The sequence below is a fragment of the Lithobates pipiens genome, unplaced genomic scaffold (assembly GCF_037356315.1).
Source record: "Lithobates pipiens isolate NorthernLeopardFrog02 unplaced genomic scaffold, aLitPip1_a1.2 Scaffold_18, whole genome shotgun sequence".
NCBI classification, from domain to species: Eukaryota; Metazoa; Chordata; class Amphibia; order Anura; family Ranidae; genus Lithobates; species Lithobates pipiens.
The window spans coordinates 210,343,843-210,371,042 of record NW_027507758.1 but is presented as its reverse complement, the minus strand read 5'-3'; the positions used below and the strand labels follow the sequence as shown (position 1 = coordinate 210,371,042).

Genomic DNA, 27,200 nt, shown 5'->3' with positions numbered 1-27,200 from the left:
ATTTTCAGACAAACTGGTCCGATCGGACATACTCCGATCATGTGTAGCCTACTCCGACGGACAAGGTGCCACGCATGCTCACATTCAAATTCCGACACATCTACACAATTTTTGATTTTGTTTATTCTTTTTTGGATGCTTTTTTTTTGGATTCCCTAAAAATCTCCTTTAAAGACAGTTTGCTCATTTATCCTTTTTTTGGGGTGTTTTGTGTGTGTAAACTTACCACAACATTATTGTATTTTTGAAATTTTGTTTTTATTTTTTAATCTACAGGAGGTTGTTTAGTGTTATTCATTTCACTTATTTTTTGGGAAATGTACCTGCCTGCTCACAAATAAACTGGCCTTTTGGAAGGAAAACACACACACAAGTATTTCATCAATCAAAAAAACCTTTATTTTGGTCGCAAAAAACGAAAAAAGAGGAACGCAGCACTGGAGAAACTTGTTACTTTGGTGCAGCCTTTGGCAGACATGAACAAATTAGAATATAAAAAAATTGGTGGCCTGAGGAGTGCATATCTCAGGGAGAGAAGTCTGGTCCAGAAGTCCTAGAGAACAGGAAATTCAGATGCCATTCATGTCCCCAAGATGTGGATCTTCAAGAGGCTGCATCTTCTGGCAGACCAGACTGAACCCAGGCCATCACTCACTCGTCTTCCTTGGGCACTTCCCTCCAGGCATCCTTCGAGGTCGTGGCTGGGCTCCTGTACTTGGGGCACGAGGAGAAGGGCGTTGGTCGACCTCCTGGCTGCCACTTGCCACAGCCTCCCCCCGACTGAGGTCTTCCTGTGTATGAAAAGGGGACATAGTTTTAGTTTTTTGATCATCAATCACACCATTTTGTGCTCCTGGCTTTTGTTTATTGAATGTTACCAAATAGAACAGACTATCATTCTGAGCCCAGCATTTTTCTTTCCCGTTCTAATCATTTTTGGTCACTACTGTCTCTTGAGATGTAAACCACTTTGATAAGTCACAACTTACTGATCAATAATAACATCTAGTTAACATCATTAAATGTAACACAAGAAATATGTTCAACAATGCAATACCTGTCTCAAGCTGGGCCCCACCACATGTTGCTGCCTGGAAGGCCCAGGTAGGACATCAGAAGCCTCAGCTGGGGGAGAAGGATGCCTTGAAGGAAGACTAGAGAGTGGTGGCCTGAGTGGTGGCCTGGGTACCCCCTGGTCTACCAGAAAATGCAGCCTGTCAAAGTGAACCATCCTGGGGTATTAAACGGCATCTGTATCTCCTGCTCTCAAGGACTCCAGGTGCTTCTTTCATCGTCTTTTCTTTCATCATCATTTCAATCCTCATGACCCCAATTTTCCTATTCAGATAGGCCTTGTCTGCCGTGGGGACCATGATCCGCACCAAAGAAAGCAGTTTCTCCAGCGCTGCGTTCCTCTTTGTTATGTCGGCATAAAACTCGTTGTGAAACTGCCACAGGCAGGGCATCTCCTTGTAGAGTTCTAGGAATAGCCCCATAAAATTTTCATTTTGGAATGGATCCATATTGTGTGCAAGACACAACACAAGACAAACCCTCACATACTAATAATGCCATTAAAAACCCTCCTAATCTTGTCCCAACATCGGCCTATATAGAAGCAGTCTAGTCTAGTGAAGCACCAAGTTAAAAAATTTACCTTCGTTTGCACGTTCATCACGTCCGCGCCTCACTCTCTTCCCAGACGTGTTGAGTTTTTTTTTTTTTTTTTTTTTTTTTTTTTTAAAGTTCTATTGATAAAAGGTATGAACATTTACAGCATGAAAAGCCGACATAAAGTACCGCAGGTACTCAATAAGTCATTCAAACGTGACAAATCTGTGAGGAGGGTAAATACCCTGAAATGGTACAATACATTAAAACAACTTGAATAGCTTTAAGTTCTTGAAATGATCTACAGAAATATAGACCAGACGTGTTGAGTTTTATATACAGTGCGCATGCGTGAAACTCCGCCCGCCCCCGACGTTCTTTCTAGACTATTCCCCGCCCCTTCACTTCCGGTGCAGTAGGGAGAGCACATGGCGGAGAGAATGCAGGTGCTCACTAATATTAGTTCCACTAACGAGGAGGAGGGTGAGGAAAGCCCGAAGCCTGAAATGTTCCGATCCAGGAAGACAAGATTTAAGGCCTCAAATATGTCTATTGGAGAGATGTTGGAGATGGTCGACATATTGAACAGGACCGACTATGATGGGAAGTATGGCCCTTACCCAAACCCAAATATCAGAAAGGCCAAGATCATGACTAAAGTTGTGAAGAGTCTTCATAAGAATTTTGGGGTACGCCGGTCCAAGGATCAACTGAGAAAATGCTGGTCAGACCTGAAACTGAGGGAGCACGAGCAGTACCTAAGGATCAAACGTGTTCTTAAAAAAAGTAAGTAGTTGCCGTGTGTTCATATGATTATTCTTGCTTGCATACATGCTCCATGTGCTTTGATTTCATGTTGTGCATTTTAAACTGGCCACTTTCAAGTTCATGGTTTCATTCGTTCGTAAGAAACATCGTTCTGCAGGGAAGTATTGCAGCTTAACAAAGTGTACCCAATAATGTTCTCACCTTGTAACTCAGCCCAAAAACACAATTGTACAACACTTCCAAGCAATGTTTCAGATTCCTATTTCTGCCCTCTGTGTGCTAATTATTCTTTGTTTACATTCTCATAGGGGAAAGAAGACTCGGCAAGTATGAGGACACCAGGGACCACACCCCTCCCAAAGAAGGCCAACTTCCAAAAGCACAAACAGAGGAGCAGGAGTAGGAGGAGGAAGGAGAGATCGTGGAGGTTGGGCAAATTGTCACCACAACAGGTGAGTGTCGGAGAACACAGCTTCCGGTAAGCTCAGCAATGTATATCACCATATATTTATTACATGGTGTGTTTTTTGCTTTGTTTTGTAGGTGATGTGGAAGAAGATTCCCGTTTTACCAGTGAAAGTGCCCAGATCTTGATCGGGGAGATAATGGGGTGCAATCGTGATTTAGAAATTATCCAACAAAACATCAATGATGTAAACAATAAAATGAAGAACATCATTGATGTTTTGGGGAGTGTGTGAAACAACAAAAACTAGATAGGGTTTTATTTTTGCTATTTTAAAAACAAAATGTTGTATTTATCGAAATTCCAAATTTGGAAGATGCACAGAGTGTGTAAACATGCGCTACCTCCCATCATGGGGGATCAATGTACATGTTTTGTGGAAAGTGTCTGAGATGAAGGGGTTGCAGCCCCAAAGCATGTACATTGATCCCCCATGATGGGAGATAGCACATGTTGACACACTGTGTGCATCTTCCAAATTAGTTTTTTTCAGGGGTGACACCCCATGTGATGAAGGCAATATCAGCCCAGTTTGTACATACTCAGGTCTGATATTGTCTTCACTTTTCAATGTTGAACTTTGTAAGTTCCTGTGTTCAGTATTTTACGGTTTAATACATGCCTGTTTACACAAAAACAACAAGGAAACAAAATTCTGATTAAACTCTGTTTTGGATACACACAATTTCTTGGTTTGTTGTAAAAACCTTTTCGAAACGCACATGTGAATGTGCTTGTATTAAAAAGTTTAATTATCAACAATGTGTGGCTTCCTTTTTCATTGCGCATAAAATGTATTTGTAGTCAAATTTTAGTTTGTGCTGAGAAGGAGTGTGATTTACTAAAGGCAACTCCACTTTGCACTCCAAGTGCAGTTTCAGGTGTACTTTTGCAGTGCACTTGTAGTGCATAGTGGATGTGCCTTTAGTAAAAAGCACCCACAGTGATGTGTAAATTTGGACAATCATGCCATTTTCCTGCCATGGTGCTGAAAATGAGCACGATTATGGTCAGTAATGCACTACATACATTAGTTACAAAAAGAAGGTGTGTGTGTAGCAGACCCACAACATTATTAGATTATCTGAAGAAGAGACTGTCCCCTCATCTCGCTCTGAACTTGGGTTTGCACTGTTGGTGAAAAAGGCACAACTTCAAAAAAAATGGCAAAGTGGGAGGCCACAGTCTGCCATTCCTGTGGCGTTGAAAGACACTGTGTAGTGAAACAAGAACAAAAATTAGTAATTTGACAAATCAACATTGCAAGCAGATTAGACACCCACATTTTTGGTCAAAATTAGTATAACATTTTGGGAACTGAGTATTTAAAGCCTAAAGTATAAGGTCCCCTTATGAGAGTCATCACCCCCCCCCATCCCACCCCCCATATGATGGGCCCTTGCTAAAAAATGAGGGGGGATGTTTAGGACAGGCAACCCTCTCCACTTGATTGAGAGCTGAATGCCTAAATAATGTGTGATACTTTGTGAAGCCCCTCCTTACACTATTGGCAGCCCACCGGACAGGTAAGAAGTGTCATAATAACAAAATGAAAACAAAATGGAAGCACATTTTGACATTCTGCTATTACATTTCAAGAAAATTTATGTGTTAAAAAAAAAAAAATATTTGCATTTACAAGTATTGAGGCAGGCCCTTACACTACATGCTTTGGTGAATTCGTCCATAAATGTGACCATCAAAAAGGTAGGAAATTTAAAAAAGGTCACTTTGCATGAATTGAAACACACACATCACATTTGTAGACATTTTAGGGGGTGTTTAGGGGAAAGCAATACTATGGAGCTGACAAAAAACATTGCTAAGTGACTAGACTATAGTTTTATGGGCCAAGAAGAGCATGGTGGGGAAGTTAGTGAGGCAAATATGCATGAGGACAAAGGGGCAGAGCATATGAATTAGAACATATTGCAATGATGGTAATTAGGGAATGAGGAAAGAAATGCAAGACATTAGCAATCATGAAATACATAGAATGTGATGTTTAAGGAGAAAACTTAGCTTCATATATGCCTTCTGCAGGACCTGAATGATGACAGAACAGGTCTCTGGAATAATGATCCCCAGAGCCTGGGGGGAGATGCCTGTAGAGAACTTGAGGTCCTGAAGGCTTCTCACTGTTGCCAAGCAGTGCAACGTGGCGATGAGCCTCTGCTCCGGAGTGATGGCTTGCCGCATGCAGGTATCCTGCCTGGTGATATAAGGGGTCAGCAAAGCCAGCAGACGGTGAAAAACGGGGTCCGTCATCCGGAGATAATTCCTGAAATGATCAGGATTATTATCACGGATCTCACAGAGCAAAGGCATGTGTGAGAACTGGTCACGCTGGCGCAACCAATTCTTGGTCCACAAATGCCTCCCCTCCCTGTTCATGGACCGGGCTTGTGTCAAAGTAAGAACCCCAACACAAAGCCCCTGCACAGCACAAACTCTACGACGAGTACGTAGATGAAACATGGTTTGAAAACGGTCGGCTCATCAGAATGGACACCAGAAAGCACCGATAAACAGCAAGGCCTGAAAGAACAACCTGAATAGCAGAAGCAAGCAGACAATAAAAAATGCCTTTCAAAGCGTACTATACCAAGATATAGTCCACAATGAGAAACAAATACTTGACTGCACGCACTGATTATCAGATACGCAAAGACAAGCAGAAACTGAAGAGCAGTAGCGATCTGAATCACTAATGTGAAAAGCATGAATCGTCTCTCCCCAAACTGCTACTAACACGAGATCAGCAGAAGGAGCCCAAAGGGTGCCGGACGTGGTGCTGAACTTCCCTTTTCTAGTCCCGCCGTACACGGCTTACGTCACCGCGTTCTTGGCAACCGCAAAATCCGACAACTGGGTCCGACCATGTGTATGCAACAGTTTCGGACACAATCCGTCGGATTTGGTTGGCAGAATGTCTGACCGTGTGTACAAGGGCATAGTGTGTTTTAGTTAAAATAAATAGATATACTCACTATGAACAGAATTATAATATATATAGTACAACATTGTATGCTCAGTGTATACATGCATATATATATATACGCACATATATACACATGCAAATTGAACAAGATTTATCATATTAAAATTTATATTAATATTAATTGGCCACTCCACACGAATCAATATGAAATACATATATTACCTTATATATAAAAAAAGGGGGAAATATAATATAATAATTTATTTAATTTATATCTAACAAGGTACCTATGGATATATATATATATATATCTAAAAAAATTGGATAAATATAATAGAAATGAAATAAATAAAAAAAATATAAAAATTAATACAAATTAGTAATTAAATAATATACTAATATAATAAATGACGGCAATAGGGATTAATCTTATTTAACATTATTTAAAAGGCAGTCTAGTTTTCTATTATATAAGGGTACTGATTTCAATATCTTCATTTAACCCTTCTGGCACCATACTATTCAATGTGAAAATCCAGAAGGATTCACGTTTACATAATCAAAACATTTGCCTTCTGGAATAGACATTGATATAGATTCTATGCCAAATAATTCTAGCCCTGTAGTGCTACCATCGTATTGGTGCTTAAAGTGGCGTGGCACACTATGATTCTCAATTTTCTTTTCTATAAACCTCCGATGTTCACCAAAGCTTGCACCGTTCTGCCTACATAGAGGTACCCACATGGGCACCTCAAACTGTAAACAACAAACTGTGTATCGCAGCATATGAACTGTTTAATATGGAACGTGCGACCCTCTTTAGAGTTAAATTACTTTTCTCTGTTTAACGGTGGAAGGGAGAATATAAATGTTACGAGTCTTTAGACCACAGCTCTAGGTTTCACTGTATCGAACTATTGGAACCTAGAATGGGTTCACTATTCTGTTCCATATACTCAAGTACAAAGACCCGATGGAACAGTTGTTATCACTAATTATTAATGGAAATAGCTGGGTTGACATGTTTGTTTTGTCTATTACCTATTGTAAAAGCTGCATACCTTAACCACTTAAGGACCAAGCCTCTTTTTCAGATTTGGTGTTTACATGTTTAAAACTGTTTTTTTTGCTAGAAAATTACTTAGAACCCCCAAACATTTTATATTGTTTTTTTCTAACACCCTAGAGAATAAAATGGCGGTCATTGAAATACTTTTTTTCACACCGTATTTGCGCAGTGGTCTTACAAGCGACTTTTTTTGGAAAAAAAATCACTTTTTTGAATAAAAAAATAAGACAACAGTAAAATTAGCCCAATTTATTTTTTATATTGTGAAAGATAATGGTACGCCGAGTAAATTGATACCCAACATGTCACGCTTCAAAATTGCGCCCGCTCGTGGGATGGCGTCAAACTTTTAGCCTCAAAAATCTCCATAAGCGACATTTAAAAAATTCTACAGGTTGCATTTTTTGTGTTACAGAGGAGGTCTAGGGCTAGAATTATTGCTCTCGCTCTACCGATCGCTTCTGTGCGCAAGCTCGTCGTGACGGGGTGTTTTTAAAAACCTTTTTTTTTTTCTTATTTATTTTAATTGATTTTATTTATTTTTACACTGTTTAAAAAAAAAAAAAAAAAATGGATCACTTTTATTCCTATTACAAGGAATGTAAACATCCCTTGTAATAGAAAAAAGCATGACAGGTCCTCTTAAATATGAGATCTGGGGTCAAAAAACCCTCAGATCTCATATTTGGACTAAAATGCAAAAAAAACAAAAAAAATGACATTTAAAAAAAATATACCTTTAAGAGGTATGGGCGGAAGTGACGTTTTGACGTCGCTTCTGCCCTCCTATGGTATAGAGACGAGTGGGGGCCATCTTAGCCTCACTGGTCTCCATACCCAGCTAGCGAAAGGACCCGATTGCCTCCGCCGCTACCGACGGCTCCGGTAAGCGGCAGAAGGTGAGGGAGGGCTGCGAGAGGGCTGCGAGAGGGGGGGTGGCACCTCTCCCGCCGCCGATAGCGGTGATCTCGTGGCAAATCCCACGCGGAGACCACCGTTATCGTACAGCCGACCGGCGCCTGAAGATATGGATATCTCGGTTGTGGCAGCAGCTGCTGCCGTTACCGAGATATCCCTCTTCAAAAATAGGACGTACATCATCGTGCGCTGGTCGGTAAGTGGTTAAATAAAGATAAAAAAATGAATGTAAACCAGATTCATGAAATTTTACCACCCTGGAAATTTATGCCAGGGTGTTGCTACAAATAGATTAGCAGAGCCCTGGTCTATTCACAACAGGGCTCTGCAAGTTTCTTCATTCTTCTGCCTCGGTGGATGAGGGGGGTGAGCCTCTCCTCCAATCAGCTGTCACACAGTGTATACCAAGGCTCCTGTCCACCTGCTGGAACAGGAAGAACAAGTTGTAAGGACGGGGTGCTTTTGGCCCCTGCTGGCTCCGTTTGTGGGCATCTGTGGGTGGGGGGGGGGTTCACCCACCGGCAGCTTCTGTCTGCATGGGGGAGCCTTCCTCCCGCCCACCCACCTTCTCCAGCTGACTCTGCTGGAGGGGAGGGGGAGGGAGGTTTCTGTCTCAGGCTCCCCCCTTGTCGCCCACCCGCCTCCTTCTCCCACTGTCACTGCCGGAGGGAAGGGGGGTGCCAGCCACAGTCTTCGCCTGTGTGGTGCTGTGGGGGGGAGGGGGTTCACTGTACGCTCCAGTCACCTCGAGGGAGCCTTCTCCAGCCCGCCTCCCTCTCCGACTGCCTCTGCCGGAGGGGAGGGGGAGGGAGGTTTGCATCCATAGGCTTTCCCTTTGTGGTTCCACCGGGGGAGGGGAGTTTCACTGTAGGCTCCGGTCGACACGAGGGAGCCCTTCTCCTGCCCGCCTCCCTCTCCGGCTGCCTGTGCCGTGGGGGAGGGGGGGTGTCAGCTGCGGGCTCCCCCCCGCCTCCTTCTCCTTGTGATTTGGCTGGGGGAGGGGGGGTGGGGGGTTTTGATCACCGCCGAGTGGGGGGGGGGGGCGTTTAGTCCGCCCCTCTCTCCCCATGTTGTTTCAGCCGGCCTTCTCGCACTTTAAGGCCTCATGCACACGAGACGCAGGTGAAAACTCTGCTCAAAAAAGCTGAAATACACGTTTAGAAACGCACGTTTTGCTGCGCTTGCATGCTGTGTTTAGCCGCCTTTGCGTTTATAAAGATAACATCATGTAGACCCTCCCCAAGCTCTCAAAGCATGTTTTTTTTAACTATTTCTGCTATTTTGATCAGCGTGAGCAGCAGCAGCATAGAGAGCAGTTGTACACTTGCATTTGCATCTCTTTCTATGGTATATATTTTGAAATAGATCCCATATTGAATATATGTCAGGAAATGCTCCTGATGTTGCTCTTTATAAGACAGCAATGTTGTCACAAATTTCGTGAGAAGTCCAGAGTCAGAGCTCGTCGATATTGGACCCATCCGTTGATGGGACAGCGAATGTCCGTTGGATATTTCACAAACATGTATGTGCAGCTGCGTACCTACCCCGACAAGTTTTTTTAATTTTAGCCGGATGTCCATTGTCACATTTGATCTGCTCTTAGAAAAAGTACGTCCTGGTCTGACATTCATGGACACCAACATGAGAATCAGTGTATCACCAGAGGAACGTCTGTTGGTAACGATCAGGTATGTGCATATATTTATAAAATATATTTATCTATAGATGTACAGATGATTTTTTTCTCTGTTCTTTATTTTTTTTTAAAAATATGTCTATTTATAGCAAATTATCCATTTTTTTTTTAAATATCTAAAATTTTCTTGTGTCAACTTTTAACTTTTTTTTCATTATTTCTAATATAAAACAATATTAAAATAGTTATTATTATTTTTTAATCCTAATATATATTTTTTATTCATTTTTTTCTAGTTTCAAATTGTTTTATTTAAATCTATGTTAATTAGATTTTTTATAATTGTTGAAAATTTATTTGGCCATTTTTTAAATATATTTTTATCGTGAAATATGTATTGATTAATATATTTTAATTCTTTGCTGCTGTATATGGTAGTATAATATTTTTGAATGCCTTATTAAAATATCCAGAATCCTAACCCTAACCATGCATCCTAACCCTAACCACTAGCCCTACCCCTAAACAATAACCCTAAGGCCGCGTACAAACGCGGGGACTGTTCGCTGAAACTGTCCGCTGAAACCAAGTTTCAGCGGACAGTCCGCTCGTGTGTGGGCTTTCAGCGGACAGTTTCAGCGGACAGTCCGCTGAACAAGGTTTTTCGGAAATTCCGAAAAACTGTCCGCTGAAACCTTGTTTCAGCGGACAGTCCCCGCGTGTGTAGGCTTGTTCGTCAAACAAAGTTGCGCGCATGCTCAGAAAGGATTTTCACGCCGAAAGTTATAATGCAGTGTATAGGACGTCGTATTTTTCGTCCCGTCGTACGTGCCGTTCACGTCATCGCGCACGGTTTCAGCAAACTGTTCGTCCGTCGTGTGTGGCCATGTCCGTCCATGCTAATTTTGAGCGGACTGTTTGCCGAAACTGTTTGACGGACAAAGTTGGGCGAACAGTCCCCGCGTGTGTACGCGGCCTTACACTAACCCTAACCCCTAACACTAACCCTACCCCTAACCCTAATAGCTAACCCTATCCCTTACACTAACCCTAAACAACAATAACCCTAATCCAAACCTTAATCCTAAACAATAACCCTTACCTAACGGATAACCACTTACCATAACACCCAACCCTAATGACCAAATTACATTGCCGCAGATGGTCACAGTTGACTATGAGGCCATGTATCTCTGATGCAGAAAAGTGCATGACATTTTGCGACCCGACTTTGGGGCCCCCTATCTCAGGGTAACTTGGTGATAGGAACCTCAAATGGATATGTTGAAGTGCTAGTTCCACAGTGTCTGCATACAGAATTTGGGGTTCCTGCCAATACGTGGCCCCAAAATATGGGCCCCCAAAGTCGGGTCACAAAATGTAATTCTTAGATCATATTTCTGAGTTTTCAGGTCCAAAAAATTGGGTTCCTTTAAAAACACTTATAAACGCAAACACGGCTAAACGCAGCTAAACGTGGGTTCCGCATTTAGCCGTGTTTTGCATCTGAAACATAGAAATTTTTGCGTCTGAACCCATTTTTTTTGCTTCTGGAAAAACGAGGTTAAATGCAACTGCATAAAAGCGGCAAAAAACGAGATGGTGTGCATGGACACAGGATAATATTGAATGAGTTCAGGGGTAGTTGAAAAAAAGTGTCCAACTGCATCTGAACACACGTTTAACAGCGTCTCGTGTGCATGAGGCCTTAGAAGACCTAACCGTGGTCACACAAAATGTATGTATGTGTGTGACTTACTTTCATTGAATCTTGAGGAATGAAACATACCTGCCAGAGTTATGTAATATGCATCATCTATATAGACAGAGTGCAACGACATGAACTTTACTATGCGTTAAGTGTGAGCTGTACCCATTCACTTGACTTTTTCCTGAGTCTTTTCTCTGCAACGATGGCATGTAATACTTAAGGAAGCAGGGCAGATGTGTCACCAATGCCGCTCTGTTCAGTACTTTAAGGGGATTCAAGACCAATGTAGTAATGCGCAGAGAGCTGTGGGTGTGCCTTTGACTGCTTAGGCTCACAGGAAATAGGTGGGCAGTGTACGGTCTTTCATGCAGTTCACGGTCTCCTCATGCAATTTACGGTCTTCTCATGCAATTTACGGTCTTCTTGTGCAAATTTACGGTTTCTCGTGCAAATTTACGGTTTCTCGTGCAAATTTACGGTTTCTCGCGCTAATTTGCAGTCTTGTGCAAATTTACGGTTTCTCGTGCTAATTTGCATTCTCATGCAAGTTACGAGTCTTTTACGCAATTTTACGTTTTGCGGGCGACTTTTATGTTACTTACGTTTTTTTCCATGTTTCTTACGTCTTTCCCGATATGTTTACGTTTTTCCCAATATGTTTATGTTTTCCCATGTGTCACATGTTTCATGTTGCCCTTAGTTTGCGGCATTTTCGTTAGCTGGTACTTACATCCAGGATCTGTCACGTCTACAGGTCCATACGGGCTGAGGTTTCGTTGTTAATTGATTGTCGCCCCACAATCTTCTCGCCTGTAGCCCACACATCATACGTACACGTTCACTGTTACACTTTTACTACTACCCACCATGGTCTGTGGGTACCTAAGCCCTAAGTGTTCGTTTTTAATTTCCTGTCTTGGCGCTGCAGGTTGCTCGGGCTCACTTCTGCATTTATTAGGGTGGTATCATCAGGTTCACATTCACATGCACTGTTGGTCCTGCCTTTTCGGCACCCACGTCCTTACACTTTAGGTCCTACATCCTTTACTTGTTAGGTACCAGGGGGTTGTTGTGTCACGGGCGGGTTGTTATTAGGTTTTCTGGTCATCTCACACAGCTGGGTTGTCCATGTTCTTCCACCGCGGGTTACCCATCACGCCTATGGGTTTAACAGATTGAGGTGATCGTTTTTAATTGGCTTGGTCGGTGGCAAGTCTTCTCATCTGTTCTTACACCACTCACATCTTGTTCTAACTCACGTTCTAATGCAGTTAGTTTCTCTTACGCTTTGTCCTCGTGCAATTTACGGTTTTCGTGCAATTTACGTTTCTCGTGCAATGTTACTTTTTTCATGCAATGTTATATTTTCTCATGTAATGTTATGTTTTCTCATGCTATGTCACGTTTCTCTCAGATCACGCAGATCAGTAGATCATGCTACTCATGTTTCTCGTTCAGTCATGTTTCCTTCTCGCAGGTGACGTTCTTGTCACATGTTTTCTTTATCTGCTCACAGTTCTCTCGCTAGTTGTGTTCCTGTCCAGTTGGGTGTCATTCCTCACTATCTTTTAATTTCCTAGCTGCGTCCGGCTAGGAGTTAGTCAGCCTTTCGCTGCTTCGCAGCTTCTACTGGCTCAGGGGCTTTCATGGATCCCGGGGCCCTCTCAGGGCCCGGGCCAGTATCGGTAGGCTCGGGTCTCGGAAGCAGGTACCAGCGTCGCACTTTCTTTTCAGTTCCAGTTGTGGTAGATTGGTTTCCATTTGGCTGACGCAGCGGCGGATGATAAGTAGGATGATAAGCTTTCATCCTACTGTGTTATTTTTTGCCCCCTTTTAGGCATACTGACCGCGTGACCCTGGCACACTTCAGGTCTTTTGTTCTTTGTTTCTCTTTGTTCTTTTCCTTACTATCCACAGAGTGACTGAGTACAAGTTGTAAGGCTGACCGCAGGTCAGCCTGTATTTGTAGGAGGAGTCAGGCTGCATAAAGCCTGCCCTCCTCTGCCTCCTCCTCTCGTGGACGTCAGCTCTCGTGTCCCACCCACCCATTGCCTTTTTCTTTTTATTTCATTCATTACATTTCATACTTGGGTATGCCCCGTTTTAGGAATACTGACCGCGTGACGCTGGCACACTTCAGGTCTTTTGTTCTTTGTTTCTCTTTGTTCCTTTCCTTATTATCCACAGGGTGACTCAGAGTACAAATTCTAAAATCATGTGCACTTTCTAAAGACTATAATAAGCTGAAGACAGCAGATATACATGTAAAACTTATGTAGGGAGATTGTTTAATTTCTGTGCATCATCTTAGGCTGTTCACTTCACTAGGAATATGTGAGGGTTTACATCTACTTTAACCAACTTAAGGAGCTGTAAAGGCAGAGAGTTTTTATCTTAACACATTCTGTGCATTAAGATAAAAAGCCTTCTGTGTGTAGCGGCCCCCCTAAAACTTACCGGAGCCCCATCTCTGTCCAGCAATGTCCACGAATGTCTCTGCCTTCCAAGATTCTCCCTCCTGATCGGCTGAGAAACAGCAGCAGTGCATTGGCTACCACTACTGTCAAAGTCAGTCAGCCAATTAGGAGAGAGAGGGGGCAGGGCCGGGCTGCAGGTCCGTGTCTGAATGGACACAGGGAACTGTGACATGGCTCAGGTGCACCCATCACAAGCTGCTTGCTGTGGGGGCACTCAACAGGAGGAAGGGGCTAGGAGCATAGAAGAGGGACCAGAGAAGAGGAGAATATGGGCTGCTTTTTGAAAAAAATTAATTACTTTACAATCACTTTAACAAAAGGCAGGAAGTCACTAACGGTAAAGTGGAATGTGAAAGAAGCTTTTTAGCAGCTTAAGACTGCTTTGTGCCAGCATCCGATGCCCGTGGCTCCTGATATTTCTAAGGAGTTTGTGGTGCAGAAAAACGCCTCAAGTGAGGGCTTAGGAGTGGTCTTGTCTCAGATGGTCAATGTGGAAGAGCACCCTGTAGTTTTTCTCAGTAGGAAGCTCACAGCAGCAGAGAAAAACTATGCTGTGGTAGAGCAAGTGTGTCTTGCCATCAAATGGGCTCTGGACTCTGCAGTACTTTCTGCTAGGCAGGAGGTTTTGCCTGGTATCAGACCATGCCCCATTGAACTGGATGAAACAAAATAAGCAAGCCAATTCCAGGGTGATGAGATGCTTCCTTTCTTTCCAGGAGTTCAACTTTGGAGTAGAGTACAGACCTGGGAGACAGCATCAAAATGTGGATGCCTTCTCCCGAGTATATTTTATTATGTCAAATGGTGCCTCCAACACCTCTCTGGAGAAGAGACGCTTGAGAGGGGATATGATTTCAATTTATAAATACCGTACTGGTGACCCCACAATAGGGGTGAAACTTTTTAGCGGAAGGGAGTTTAACAAGAGACGTGGCCACACATTAAAATTAGAAGAAAAGATGTGTAAACTTAAACTATGTAGATGGTTCTTTACTGTAAGAGGAGAAAGGATGTGGAATTCCCTTCCACAGGCGGTGGTCTCAGCCAGGAGCATTGACAAAAAACTATTAGATAACCACCCAAACGAATGCAACATACAGGGATTTACAATGTAATACTGACATATAATTACCTAATTTCTTTGCAATGTAGATAGAGGTAGTAAAAGCCAGAAACCAGTGTACACATACATAGTAACCTGGTCTTTCCTCAGCCAAAATGGTTGACCTACTAAGGGTCCAGGCTTTGCCTGTCACACTGGGCATGCCCCTGAGGGGGTCTTCAGGGTCTGGTAAACCACAAAACTTGACATGTAAAGCATCCTGCAGCTAACTACACATGTTGCACTAGGTGTCAAGGTGAGCATCTAATGCAAGGATACAGTGCTCAAAGCAGACATTTCAGGCCAGCCCCACAAAACAGGCTCTGGGTATGGTTCCCAGGGAAACCAAAGTCTTCCAAGAGTAACCTATCTGAAAATTGTTAGCCCAGAGCATAATACCATAAGATATTGAAAACAATCAATGGTTTAAAAAGAAAAAAAAATACTTCTGCAGAAGAACAGTTACATCACTTAAAGAGGAACTGCAGTCTGCTCACATAATTTGTAATAAAAACATCATTGCCATTCTGAAGCTTCCCTCCAAATTTTAAATATACTAGGATTCCACACTTGCCATATATGCTGCAGAATTCCCTCCACTGAGTCTGGCTGCAACCATTTTTAAATGTGGCCAGTTTAAGCTGCTGCTTGTTCACTACCTGGATGTGCACAAACAGAGTCACACCTCCAGCTCACTCTGCAGCTCTCATTGGCCCTGTTATGACTCCCCCCCCACCGGCAAACTCTCATGAGAGAGAGAGGGATCTGTGCATGATGGTAAAAGGCTTTTTACCAGACAAGAAACAGGAGGTGGGCTGTATAAGGTGTTTACAGGCAGAAAATATTTTTTTTTTTTTTTACTAAGAAAAGTTAAAACAACAAAAGCAGAATATTTAATAGATGGAAAGATGAAAAATGACTGAAGGCTGGCTTTAAGGATGCTAAAAGAAAACTGGCAGTCATAGAAGGTTTTTTTTGCCAATGTCTAATCCCCTGAAGATAGCTGGATATAACTCGTGGTCTAGGACAAATGAAAGTCCTATGTCCTGCTAAGGTATGATTTTGATATTTGTATGAACATACTTCCCTATTAATTAATTGTATACCAGGTGTATTTAGAGTTTGTCAATCTTACTATTATTCCCTTTTGTGACTGTTTAGGTGCTCCTCCCTCACTAGCCTGTGACAGCAACCATCCGAGTTAAACTATAGCAACGGTTTGATTTTAGCTTTTGTGTGTCTTTTCTTGCGTTTGGACTATTGCTGTCCATGTTCTAAATATATTCTGACTTGACCTGGTTTCAGGTTTTTGATCCAATGTATCTGACCTTCAGCTTCTCTGTTTTGACTCTAACATCTGTTCCAGTTTGTCTGTAGTTCTTCTACTAGACAATCCTGTTAGAGATATATTGGGAATTGTCCTGCTGCATGCCATCTATACCTTTAGTGGCTTTGGTGAAGACTAAATGCTTCATTGAACCACAGTAAAAGCCATTTACCACTGCCTGACAATGTGATATTTTCAGATTTTTCTATTCTCAGACTTGAAAGGCTCTCTTGTGGATCTCTGTTTCCTGTTCTTGTTTTTCTTTTCATATCCACTATGTTAATAGCATTACTTTGCTCTAAGACATCCTAAAGCCCATAGATACAACAATAAAGTTCCCTGCTACCTGCAATACCATGATACTTACATTATTAAATCCTCCAAGTTCATGCACAAGGCTAAACAATGTGAACAGATTTAAATTTCTGTATCCCAGTACAGGTTTTTTGTTGATTGGCGTTCCTAAAAAACATTAAAGCGACATGATTAAATCAGAGAATGGCTTAGTGATCAGAATAAGAACATGAATACTGGGGGACATAGGAAGACAAAAGAATATGTAATAAAATGTTTTCAGTTGCAGTAAACATATATCATTGGGAAACAATGTACTTGTAAATACAAGAATATGCAAAAACACTACACGTTCCCTTTAAAGAAAAAAAAAAAAAAAGAACACTCATTTTAAAAACATCACCATACCATCTTCCTCACCTTCCCCCTTTTTGGCAATTTGATTTTGATTACCATACCATATCGTACATTGCTGTATATAATAAACACTTGCATGCAGAAAGCAGAATTCCTTAGTCTTTATGTACTCCTACTCTAAGCAATTGCAATTCTTACCACCAATGTGTACAGTCCACAACTATTTTTGTTTTAGTGGTTTAAGTTTAAAATAAACAAAATACAAGATGTTTGTGTATTCATATTCAAGAATAAAATAGCATTGGTAAAAATTGTAAAATTGCAGGATAGTCTCTATTTATACAGCAGCCAACTGAAATGAAGTCAGGCTAACAAGTCCTAATTTCCCAATTCTATAAGCTATGTCAACTAAGAAATCCCAGATGTTCCAAGAAATAGCTAAAAATTAGCTGACAAGGTTTAGGGCAATGAGATCAGAGCACCAGGGGGAGAGAATAGGAGGGTAAGTTCTCGTGCTATCATACATTCATTTACTGAGACTGCCGCTAGTCATTCCTTTTTCTTGGGTGGAATGAGTTTGACAGGGGAGTATGCTTCTAAGCGCAATAACATTAAAGAGACTGTCACTAACCTAAAAGGTTGTAGGTAAAAGCACAAAAAAGGAATCTGAATGCATACTTGCAGTGGTTTACCATTCCATAAATTTATTTTATTCCTTCAAAGTTGCTGGAGAAATTAACTAGTCTATTACTTAGCACAGTGCCTGCTTTGCACAGCTGTCTCCTCTTCTGAAATAGTCTAAAACCTATGCTGGCCAGGGTAGAAGCGAAAGGAACCATTTTCCACTGTCATTTGAGTTTGCTGACATTCCATTCAAGGTAGCGGCACTGAGAAGCAGTCTGAGTTTTTTTGATGTGCACACAAGGGAGGCTTTTACAAAAGGTGCATAACATTTGTTAAATGCACATAAAACTTATGGGAAGATTGTATCCACAAAATTAATAATCTGGCAACAGTTCCAGTTTAACCCCTTAGCTACCAAGATAAGTTTACAAATGGTTTGGTATATAAAGGATTAAAACAAGTTTATGGCTGCTGTAGCTTTGATCTTGGTGTTGTTTTTGACAGCCAACTCACTGCTTTAGGGCCGTTTCCCACAGAGGAATATTTCAAGTGCTTTTGTGCTTAAAAAAAAAAAAAAAAAAAAAAAAATAATCCAAAGAAAAATGTTTCCCTTTAACTACTTGGTGTCGGGACTATAGCCAAAAGACAGCTGCAGCGCGGGCCTTAATTGCCAGGAGAGCGTCCACGGACGTCGTCCTGAGCAAGTGCAGTCTGCATGAGCCTCTGTGATCACAGAGTCTATGAACTCGCAGATCACAGATCCGAGTAAGGGGTCGATTCCAGCCCTTTACCACGTGATCAGCTGTCAACCAATGACAGCTCATCACGTGATGTAAACAGAATCTCTGTAATTGGTATTTTTGCCTCACGCTATCAGTGTGAGGGAAAAAAAAGGCGATCACCGGCTTCGGTCCCTTACTCAGAAAGCCACGGCTGTGCCCACCAATTTCACCTGCCAGATCCCACTGTGCCACTCACCAGTGCCCACAGTGCCACCCACCAGTGCCACCCATCAGTGCCACAAATCAGTGGAGCCCATCGGTGGCCATCATTGAAGGAGAAAATAGGATTTTTTGTACTCACCGTAAAATCATTTTCTCTGTAATTCACCGACCGACACAGCTCCTCTCTGTACAAAGTGGGTTTCTTAGCCTGCCTCTAGGAGAAACTAGGCAAAATTGTAACACAATACACAGAATTGTCAGTTCCACCCAGGGGGGTGGACCCTGTGCTAGCAACCCTCCCTTCTGCCACAGCAGCTTCAGTACGTCAACAGGCAGTGTAACGTAGAGAAAAGGAGGGGTGGGTGCTGTATAGGTCGGTGAATTACAGAGAAAAGGATTTTACTGTGAGTACAAAAAAAACTAAATTTTCTCTTATATTCACCGACCGACACAGCTCCTCTCTGTACAAAGTGGGACATCCCCAAGCAGTGCCAAAACGAGGGGTGGGAAAAACAGCATAAAAACTTCATCCACCATGGCAGTGAGAACTAGTGAAACTTTACCTACAAAAACAACAGTGCGTAGAAAAACCACCACAAAAATCAAGGTACCCTCAACCGGAGTAATTACCCCAAAACCGCATCAAACTGCGGAAGTAATGCAACAGTGCACTTAGAATAACAGTACTGAGTTTTTACTGAAAAAAAAATGAAAAAAAGGTTATTTGCATATTCCAACACAACTACACGGCCGCCTGCAAGACTTTGTGACCAAAACAGGCATCAGCCGATGCACCGACATCTACCTTGTAAAACTTGGTAAACGCGTGGACAGGCCACCAGGTGGGTGCCTTACACACCTGAGTGACAGACGCTTGGTGTCGGAAGGCCCAAGACGTGCCAATTGCCCTTGTGGAGTGGGCCGTGACCGGAAACCTGCCCCTTCAAAGTGTAGGCTTGTACTACAATCTGTCTGATCCACCTAGAAATGGTGGTCAATGAAACAGCCATGCTTTTTTGGACCAGCCACCAGACAAATACACCTTTAGAGCCCAAATGACGTCCAAAGCGCGAAGGACCACCTCTTTAGGGTGCTTTGGCTTAGGACACAGGGATGGTAACAATGTCCTCATTGATATGAAAAGCCGATACTACCTTTGGTAAAAAAAGACGGCTGCGGACGCAACACCACCTTATCCTTGTGGATAACCAGATAGAGCGACTTGCAAGACAAGGCCGCCAGCTCCAAAACCCTCCTGGCCGATGTGATGGCCACAAGAAAAACTACTTTCTGAGAAAGAGTCAACAGGGGAATCTCCCGGATATTTTCAAACAGTGGTTTCTGAAGCGCTGACAACACCAGGTTCAAATCCCGGGGGGGGGGGGGGGGGGGTAATGGTGGATGCACCAGAGGGACTACATGATGAACCCCCTGAACAAAATGTACTCACCAGCGAGTGAAACGCTAAGGGTCGCTGAAAAAGGACAGCCAAAGCCGAAATTTGCCCTTTAATGGTGCTTAAAGCCAACTTCTGGTCTACTCCTTGCTGAAGAAACAGCAGGATCCTGGATATGGAAAAAGAGCACGGGGGCCAACCCCTCTCCTCACACATGGAGATGTAGGCCTTCCAGATAAGATGATAGATCTTTAGTGAGGAAGATTTTCATGCTTTCAACATAGTCGACATCACCGAGTCCGACAGATCCCGGCTCCTCAACACCTGGCGCTCAATAGCCATGCCGTTAAAGCCAGCAATGGCAAAGCAGGATGGAGAATCGGACCTTGAGACAAAAGGTCTTCTTGTAACGGCAATCACCAGGGGGTGTCTGCCACCAGGCGCACCAGATCCGCAGACCAAGGACGCTGAGGCCAATCTGGAGCAACAAGTATCACTGGGATCCCTTCGGCTTCCACTCTGCGAAGAAGACATGGTAATAGTTTCATGGAGGAAAGCTGGTACTGATTCCACGGAGCCACCAGCGCGTCTGACGCATCTGCCCACGGATCTCTTGTCCTGGACACGGATCTTAGTACCTTCCGATTGAGACGAGAGGCCAGAAGATCCATGTCTGATGTGCCCCACCTCAGTCACAGTAACCTGAACACCTCCAGATGCAACTCCCATTCTCCTGGGTTCAGCATCTGGCGACTCAAATAGTCCATTCAGAAAAATATTTAGCCGCGCTAAGTGCACTATAACAAAATAGAGTGACAATGTAAATACAATACTGTTCTGCCCCCAACCAGTGGGGGAGCAAATGATATAAATGCTGTTCCCTGCCACAGCCTTGAGTGGGCAGACCACAACTTAGTGTACAAAAAATATATGAATCAGGTGATCACATCTGAAAAAACACCCTGTGAACTAAGAGTCTCTAAAAACGCACAGATTGATTAACAATAAATAAATTAAATGAAAAAAAGTCCAGCTGTAATGGATTAGATACAAATGGGATCCTCCATAAACGAAAAGTGTTCAATTCCACCACCAAATATCTGAAGTTACTTCTTACCAGAACTTCATGACCCCCCGCTACAGAGGATCACAGTGAGCATACAAGTATACGGTTGTCCCCCACTTCAAAGAAATCCTTGCTGTTCACCTTACACCACCCTTTCCATGTACGAATCGCTGGATGCGTTTTTCATGGGATACCTCTCACATATTTGGAAGGCTCAAAACGTGCACCATGGAAAAGAAAATAGGGCTCCAATAGTGTAAAAACCCTTTATTATAAAAACTTAGAAATAAAAATAACAATTACAATGTAATTGAAGTTTCAAAGCCTTAAGTCTGTCGCGCCGGCCGGACGCACGCGGACAAACCCGTCCTGCCTGGACACTGAACACGAGGTGACGTTTAGCGTGTCGCTCATCCCTACGCGTTTCGCAACAAAATTGCATCATCCAGGGGCACGAGCGGCACGCCATATCACCTCCTTTTATAATGCCACTACCCCTCCAAGCCTCACTCTGGGCGTACTGTTTTTCCCGCCAAAACCAAGCCTCGTTTTCATTAGTAAACACAGGCATAGGTCATTCATTCCCCTGGGAACTTCCCCCATTCACTCCTCCATCCAATCCAAATGTCTGACCTATATACACTTCCTTGTTAACCAAGCCTCATTTCCATCTAATACAGGAATCGTACCATTGTGTCACCTGATGGGGTCCAATGGAGTGCAGCGCTATTCCCCCACTTCCGATGTGTCATATCCAGTACCCAACACTACCGCTGTCACCCCCAAATTCTACTTTAGGAACACTTAGCCACCCAACAGGGTCTTATGAGACACAATGCCGTTTCCCCACTCCCGACATGTCACATCCGGTAGGTGGCACTATCACTATCACATCCGGGGTCCGATGGAACGCAGCGCCATTACTCATACTTTTGCTGCATCATGTCTGGTTGACGGCACTTCCGCTGTCAGCAGAGGTGCCCTCAAGTGATGGAAACACATGACGCACTATTCTGTTCCATCCGGCGCACCGCAACTTGCCCCCGATGGAACGCAGTACATCCTAAAGACTTCCGGTCCTCCGCATGGAACGACATGGGCTGCACCTTACCCAAGCCTTATTCCCATCCCCAGATCTAGATCCCTAACATACCTAATCCTCCTGTGTTTATACCTCTGAGTTAATCCCCGGGAGGCAGCCCAGGGTAGACAAAAACAGTGAGTTGCCATAGAGGCAGGATGATCATAAACAGGGTTAGCAACAATATATTAACCCTCTAAAATCAAACTAGATATTATCAAAAATCGCATCACTAACGCGATGCGATTTTTAAAGCATATCCAGCCTATTTAGCATATTAAATAAATCCTCGTAAAATGTGAACATAAAATTGAAACTAAACTGATAGAAAAATATAAAATTCCATAGTACATTTACTAAAGAAAAGGATCAAAGCAACACTCCTACCTCGCACCCTTTCTTTTCTTAATTTTATGTGTTCAAAGCGTATGCTACTCCCTTTTTCCCTTGCACACTTTGATTATACCTCATCATGAACAAAGAAAAGTTAACTAGTTGCCAATAATCCCCTCAGACTCCCTGACCATGGGTTAGTATGGAGGAGTGAACCCCTTTTTCAAAAAATATTATTTTAGGGATACCATCCCCCATTTTGTTCCCGTCCTGCCCGCAGGGCATGACTCCTCAAGAAACCAATGTAATTCACGCCCAAAGCACACACCATCAGGGAGGGCTCACAAAAATACATAATATATGCCTCCAATGTAGGCCAAGATATTATCAGTCAAATTATCCCAGATAAATGAGAATAATCAATCCAAAGAAGGGAAATACTAAAGATAATACAGAAAGTAATACACAACATAATACAAAATAAAATACCAGAGAAGGGGGAGAGAGAAGAAAAAAAAAACAGATTTCCATAGGACCTGCGGACGCATTCAAGCATTGTTAATGAATCCGTTCACATCCATATCTACATTAAGCCCATATGGGACATAGGTTCTGAGTCTATGTATCCACGCCATCTCTTGTTTTGAGATTTCTCTGACCAATGACCCACCTCTCCAATGGGGCCTGTACTTATCAATGCCGATATATAAGGTATTAGAGGGGTCCCTGTTGTGCATTTGGTCAAAATGGCGCGACACCGGATGCTTATCAAAACCCCTCCTTATGTTCCCTATATGTTCGTTGAGTCTCACCCTCAGTGCCCTTTTGGTCCTCCCAACATACTGGAGGCCACAAGGGCACTGAATCAAATATACCACCCCCTCAGATGAGCAAGTGATAAAAGGTTCGACTTCATAGGACCTTGATGTACTGGTCGATACAACATTAGTAATCCTCCTTTCCATACACTTGTTTAAGGTACAAACCTGGCAATTTTTACATTTGTAATATCCTTTAAGGTTCTGAAAGAAACACCTATTGGTACTGGGGGGATCGGGAACACTTGGTGCAATACGATTTCCCAAAGACGACACCCCCTTAAATACTACTTGTGGTTTGTCCGGTAGGATAGTACCAAGGACTGGGTCACTTGTTAATAAATGCCAGTGTTTCTGTATTAGATGCTTGATACTATGATGTTGTACCGAAAAGGTGGTAATAAATGGAACTTTGTCCTGTGTCTCCCTATCCTCCCTTCTTCTGTCACCCAAAAGCTCCATCCTATCCCTTTTCTGGGCGTTCTGAAGTGCTTCCGACAAAAAATCCCTACTGTATCCCTTCTCCAGAAACCTTTCAACAAGAACAGCCGCCTGTTCCTCAAAGGTCTCCACTTCAGTGCAGTTCCTCCTCAGGCGTGTGAATTGTCCCTGGGGTACTGCCCTCAGCCAAGGTTCATAGTGGCAGCTGTTCAAGGGGATATATGAATTCCGATCGGTTGTTTTGAAAAAAAAGTGGAGGTTACAAAACGATCATTCTCTACCTTGATGTTCAGATCTAAAAAGCAAATCTCATTTTGACTGGCCTCAAAATAAAATTTGATAACTCTGCTATTCATATTGAGGGTGGCCATAAACAAATGTAAATCTGTCTCTGTTCCATCCCATAGGAGGAGGACGTCATCAATGTACCGTACCCATAAGGTCACCTCAGGCCTCCTGGGGGCATCGATGACGTCCTCCTCCCATTTGGCCATGAACAGGTTGGCAAGACTGGGGGCATATTTAGCCCCCATGGCTACCCTCCTATCCTGGCGATAAAACCGATGATCGAACCAAAAATAGTTATGGTTAGCTGCATACTCTAAGAGCTCCATGATAAAATCAATCTGTGCGAGCTCCAGACCTGATCCCCTTTCGAGATAGAGCCTAACTGCCTCTAATCCCAAATTCATGTGGGATAATGTTGTAAAGAGATGTAACATCAGCAGTGGCCATCCATAAATCTCTTTTAAGGACCATATTAGACAGTAAATTAATAACCTATTTTGTATCTTTAACATAAGATGGCATATTCCAGACCAACGGTTGCAGGAAGTGGTCTATATACTTGCCCACCCAGGACGTAACCAAATCTATACCACTGACAATCGGACGTCCCGGGGGGAAAGTCACACTTTTGTGTATTTTGGGAAGATAATAGATCACCGGCGTGCGTGGAGCACGTGGTACAAGAAAAAGTCTCTTTTTCATTCAAGGTTCCCTTCCGGAAACCCTGATTCACAATCTTTGAGAGTTTTCTTATAGTTGGCGACAGGATCTCTATTCAAAATGGTATAGGTCTCTCTGTCATCAACAATGCGGTACATTTCCTTTAGATAGTCATCTCGATCCAGCACCACAATACCCCCCCCCCCCTTATCCGCTGGTCGGATAACCAATGATTTGTTAGTACACAAAGTGTCCAAACCAATTTCAAGGTCCCTCTGCAATCTGGCTTTTTTTACTTTCATTTGATCCAAATCACGCAACATAACGTCTCTGAAAACCTTAATATTAGAGGGCATAGGGCCTGGGGGGTTAAATAAGGATGCATTAGAAAGATTGGAGCGTTGAAACTCTGATCTACTTCTTTCATCAACTGTAGTTGTATCGCTAAGCACGTACCTTTTAATATTCAATTTCCGAACATACTTGTGTATATCCATGTATGTCTGGAATTTACTTATGTTCCTAAGTGGGGCGAATTTTAATCCTTTGTCCAACAGCCTTTTTTCCGAATCGGATAGATCTTGTTTGCTTAGGTTAAAAATACCTGACCCTACGGTCGCCTTCTTTTTAGCTGACTGGATCCTCCGCCCCCTCTGCTTCCTCTCTTCTTTCTACAGGTCTTTTCATGCCTCTGTTGTCCCTGTGAAAATCCAGATTGCGATTGTCCCTCCCTCCCGGGGAGGCTGGATAATGCGGGGGGGCCTCTGGTTGTTTTGGCTATGCATGTAATCATTGTAGTGATATACCTCAGGGTCACCACCATAGGTACCCCTATTAATCCGACTGTTCTTCTGTCTCTGGTACTCAGAAGCCTCCATGTCCGATAATGGGAAAAATCTATTGTGAGTGATAACATCAGAATCAGAATTTCTATTTCTCCCATTGTGATATATAGAATTTATTCTATCATATCCCTGTGTATTCCTAGGGGTGCTATGTTCAAATTGGCGATCACCCTGGGGCCTCCTCATATTCATCTGTTGATATGAGTTTGGCCCATATCCCCATTACCTCTCTGCCCTTGAGGTGGGGCACCCATATAGCGTTGTCCTGCTTCTCTATTGTAAATCTTTGGTTTTGTCTTAGGTTTACCGTGTGCCACATTCCTCCTTGGGGAATGTTGGAACTCCTGTCTAACATGAGCCAATGATGGATTAACACTCAAATGATTGGGTCACTCTCGTTTTCCATGGCGAGTTTCCTCTGCCACACGAAAACATAACCCAATTGATAATCCTCCTTATCTCTACCATATTTCTTCTTCTTTTTCCCTTTTTGGTCCTTCTCCTCCTTCTCTAACACCTTTTGTAAATTTTTGGAACACTCTTTGTATTCCTCCCCATTAGAAAACGGCATCAATCTCTCTTTAATTATTTTGATATCCTCATCAAACCTCATGAGTTTTTCATTTTTCTTACGTACAAGAAAACGCAGCAGGTCAATCCCTGCCTCATTAAAAAATTTAAACCAACCATCTACATCAAGGTCCCCTCTTGGGGGGCTTACCTCCCACCTTAAGCTCCTGGGGACCATCGCCTCCCTGATATATGTTTCGAGGAAGGCAATGTCCCACTGGGCATGTATCTCTGATGTGGTGAGGTTTTTTAATTTGACAAACAAACCCCCACATCAGAGTCCGAAGTACCAGGGGTGTTATTGAACACTTCAGAGCTGTCCACGACCCTCTTGGCTCGATATTCGGGTCTGGAGCTCGCACAGATTGATTTTATCATGGAGCTCTTAGAGTATGCAGCTAACCATAACTATTTTTGGTTTCATCATCAGTTTTATCGCCAGGATAGGCAGGTAGCCATGGGGGCTGAATATGCCCCCAGTCTTGCCAACCTGTTCATGGCCATATGGGAGGAGGACGTCATCGATGCCCCCAAGAGGCCTGAGGTGACCTTATGGGCATGGCACATTGATGACGTCCTCCTCCTGTGGGATGGAATAGAGACAGATTTACATTTGTTTATGGCCACCCTCAATATGAATAGCAGGAGGTATCAAATTTAATTTTGAGGCCAGTCAAAATGAGATTTGCTTTTTAGATCTGAACATCAAGGTGGAGAATGAACTTTTTGTAACCTCCACTTTTTTCAAAACAACCGATCGGAATTCATATATCCCCTTGAACAGCTGCCACTATGAACCTTGGCTGAGGGCAGTACCCCAGGGACAATTCACACGCCTGAGGAGGAACTGCAGTGAAGTGGGGACCTTTGAGGAACAGGTGGCTGTTCTTGTTGAAAGGTTTCTGGAGAAGGGATACAGTAGGGATTTTTTGTCGGAAGCACTTCAGAACGCCCGGGAAAGGGATAGGATGGAGCTTTTGGGTGACAGAAGAAGGGAGGATAGGGAGACACAGGACAAAGTTCCATTTATTACCCAACATCGTAGTATCAAGCATCTAATACAGAAACACTGGCATTAACAAGTGACCCAGTCCTTGGTACTACTATCCTACCGGACAAACCACAAGTAGTATTTAAGGGGGTGTCGTCTTTGGGAAATCGGATTGCACCAAGTGTACACAATCCCTGCAGTACCAATAGGCGTTTCTTTCAGAACCTTAAAGGATATTACAAATGTAAAAATTGCCAGGTTAGTACCTTAAACAAGTGTAAGGAAAGGAGGATTACTAATGTTGTATCGATGGAGTGGATACATAGACTCAGAACCTATGTCTCGTATGGGCTTAATGTAGATACGGATGTGAACGCATTCATTAACAATGCTTGAATGCGTCCACAGGTCCTATGGAAATCAGTTTTTTTCTTCTCTCTCCCCCTTCTCTGGTATTTTA

General features: G+C 43.0%; 1 protein-coding gene across 5 annotated transcripts in view; it reads right to left on the bottom strand.

Annotated features, from left to right (window-relative positions):
* The window catches only part of ARID4B (AT-rich interaction domain 4B), a 2,504,499-nt gene that overhangs the window by 1,459,994 nt on the left and 1,017,305 nt on the right, over positions 1–27,200 (bottom strand). For all 5 annotated transcript variants that reach the window (XM_077486552.1, XM_077486551.1, XM_077486548.1 and 2 more), the window contains one exon: positions 16,400–16,494. In XM_077486552.1, the coding sequence (XP_077342678.1) occupies positions 16,400–16,494 (95 nt within the window). The remainder of the gene's footprint in view (positions 1–16,399; positions 16,495–27,200) is intronic.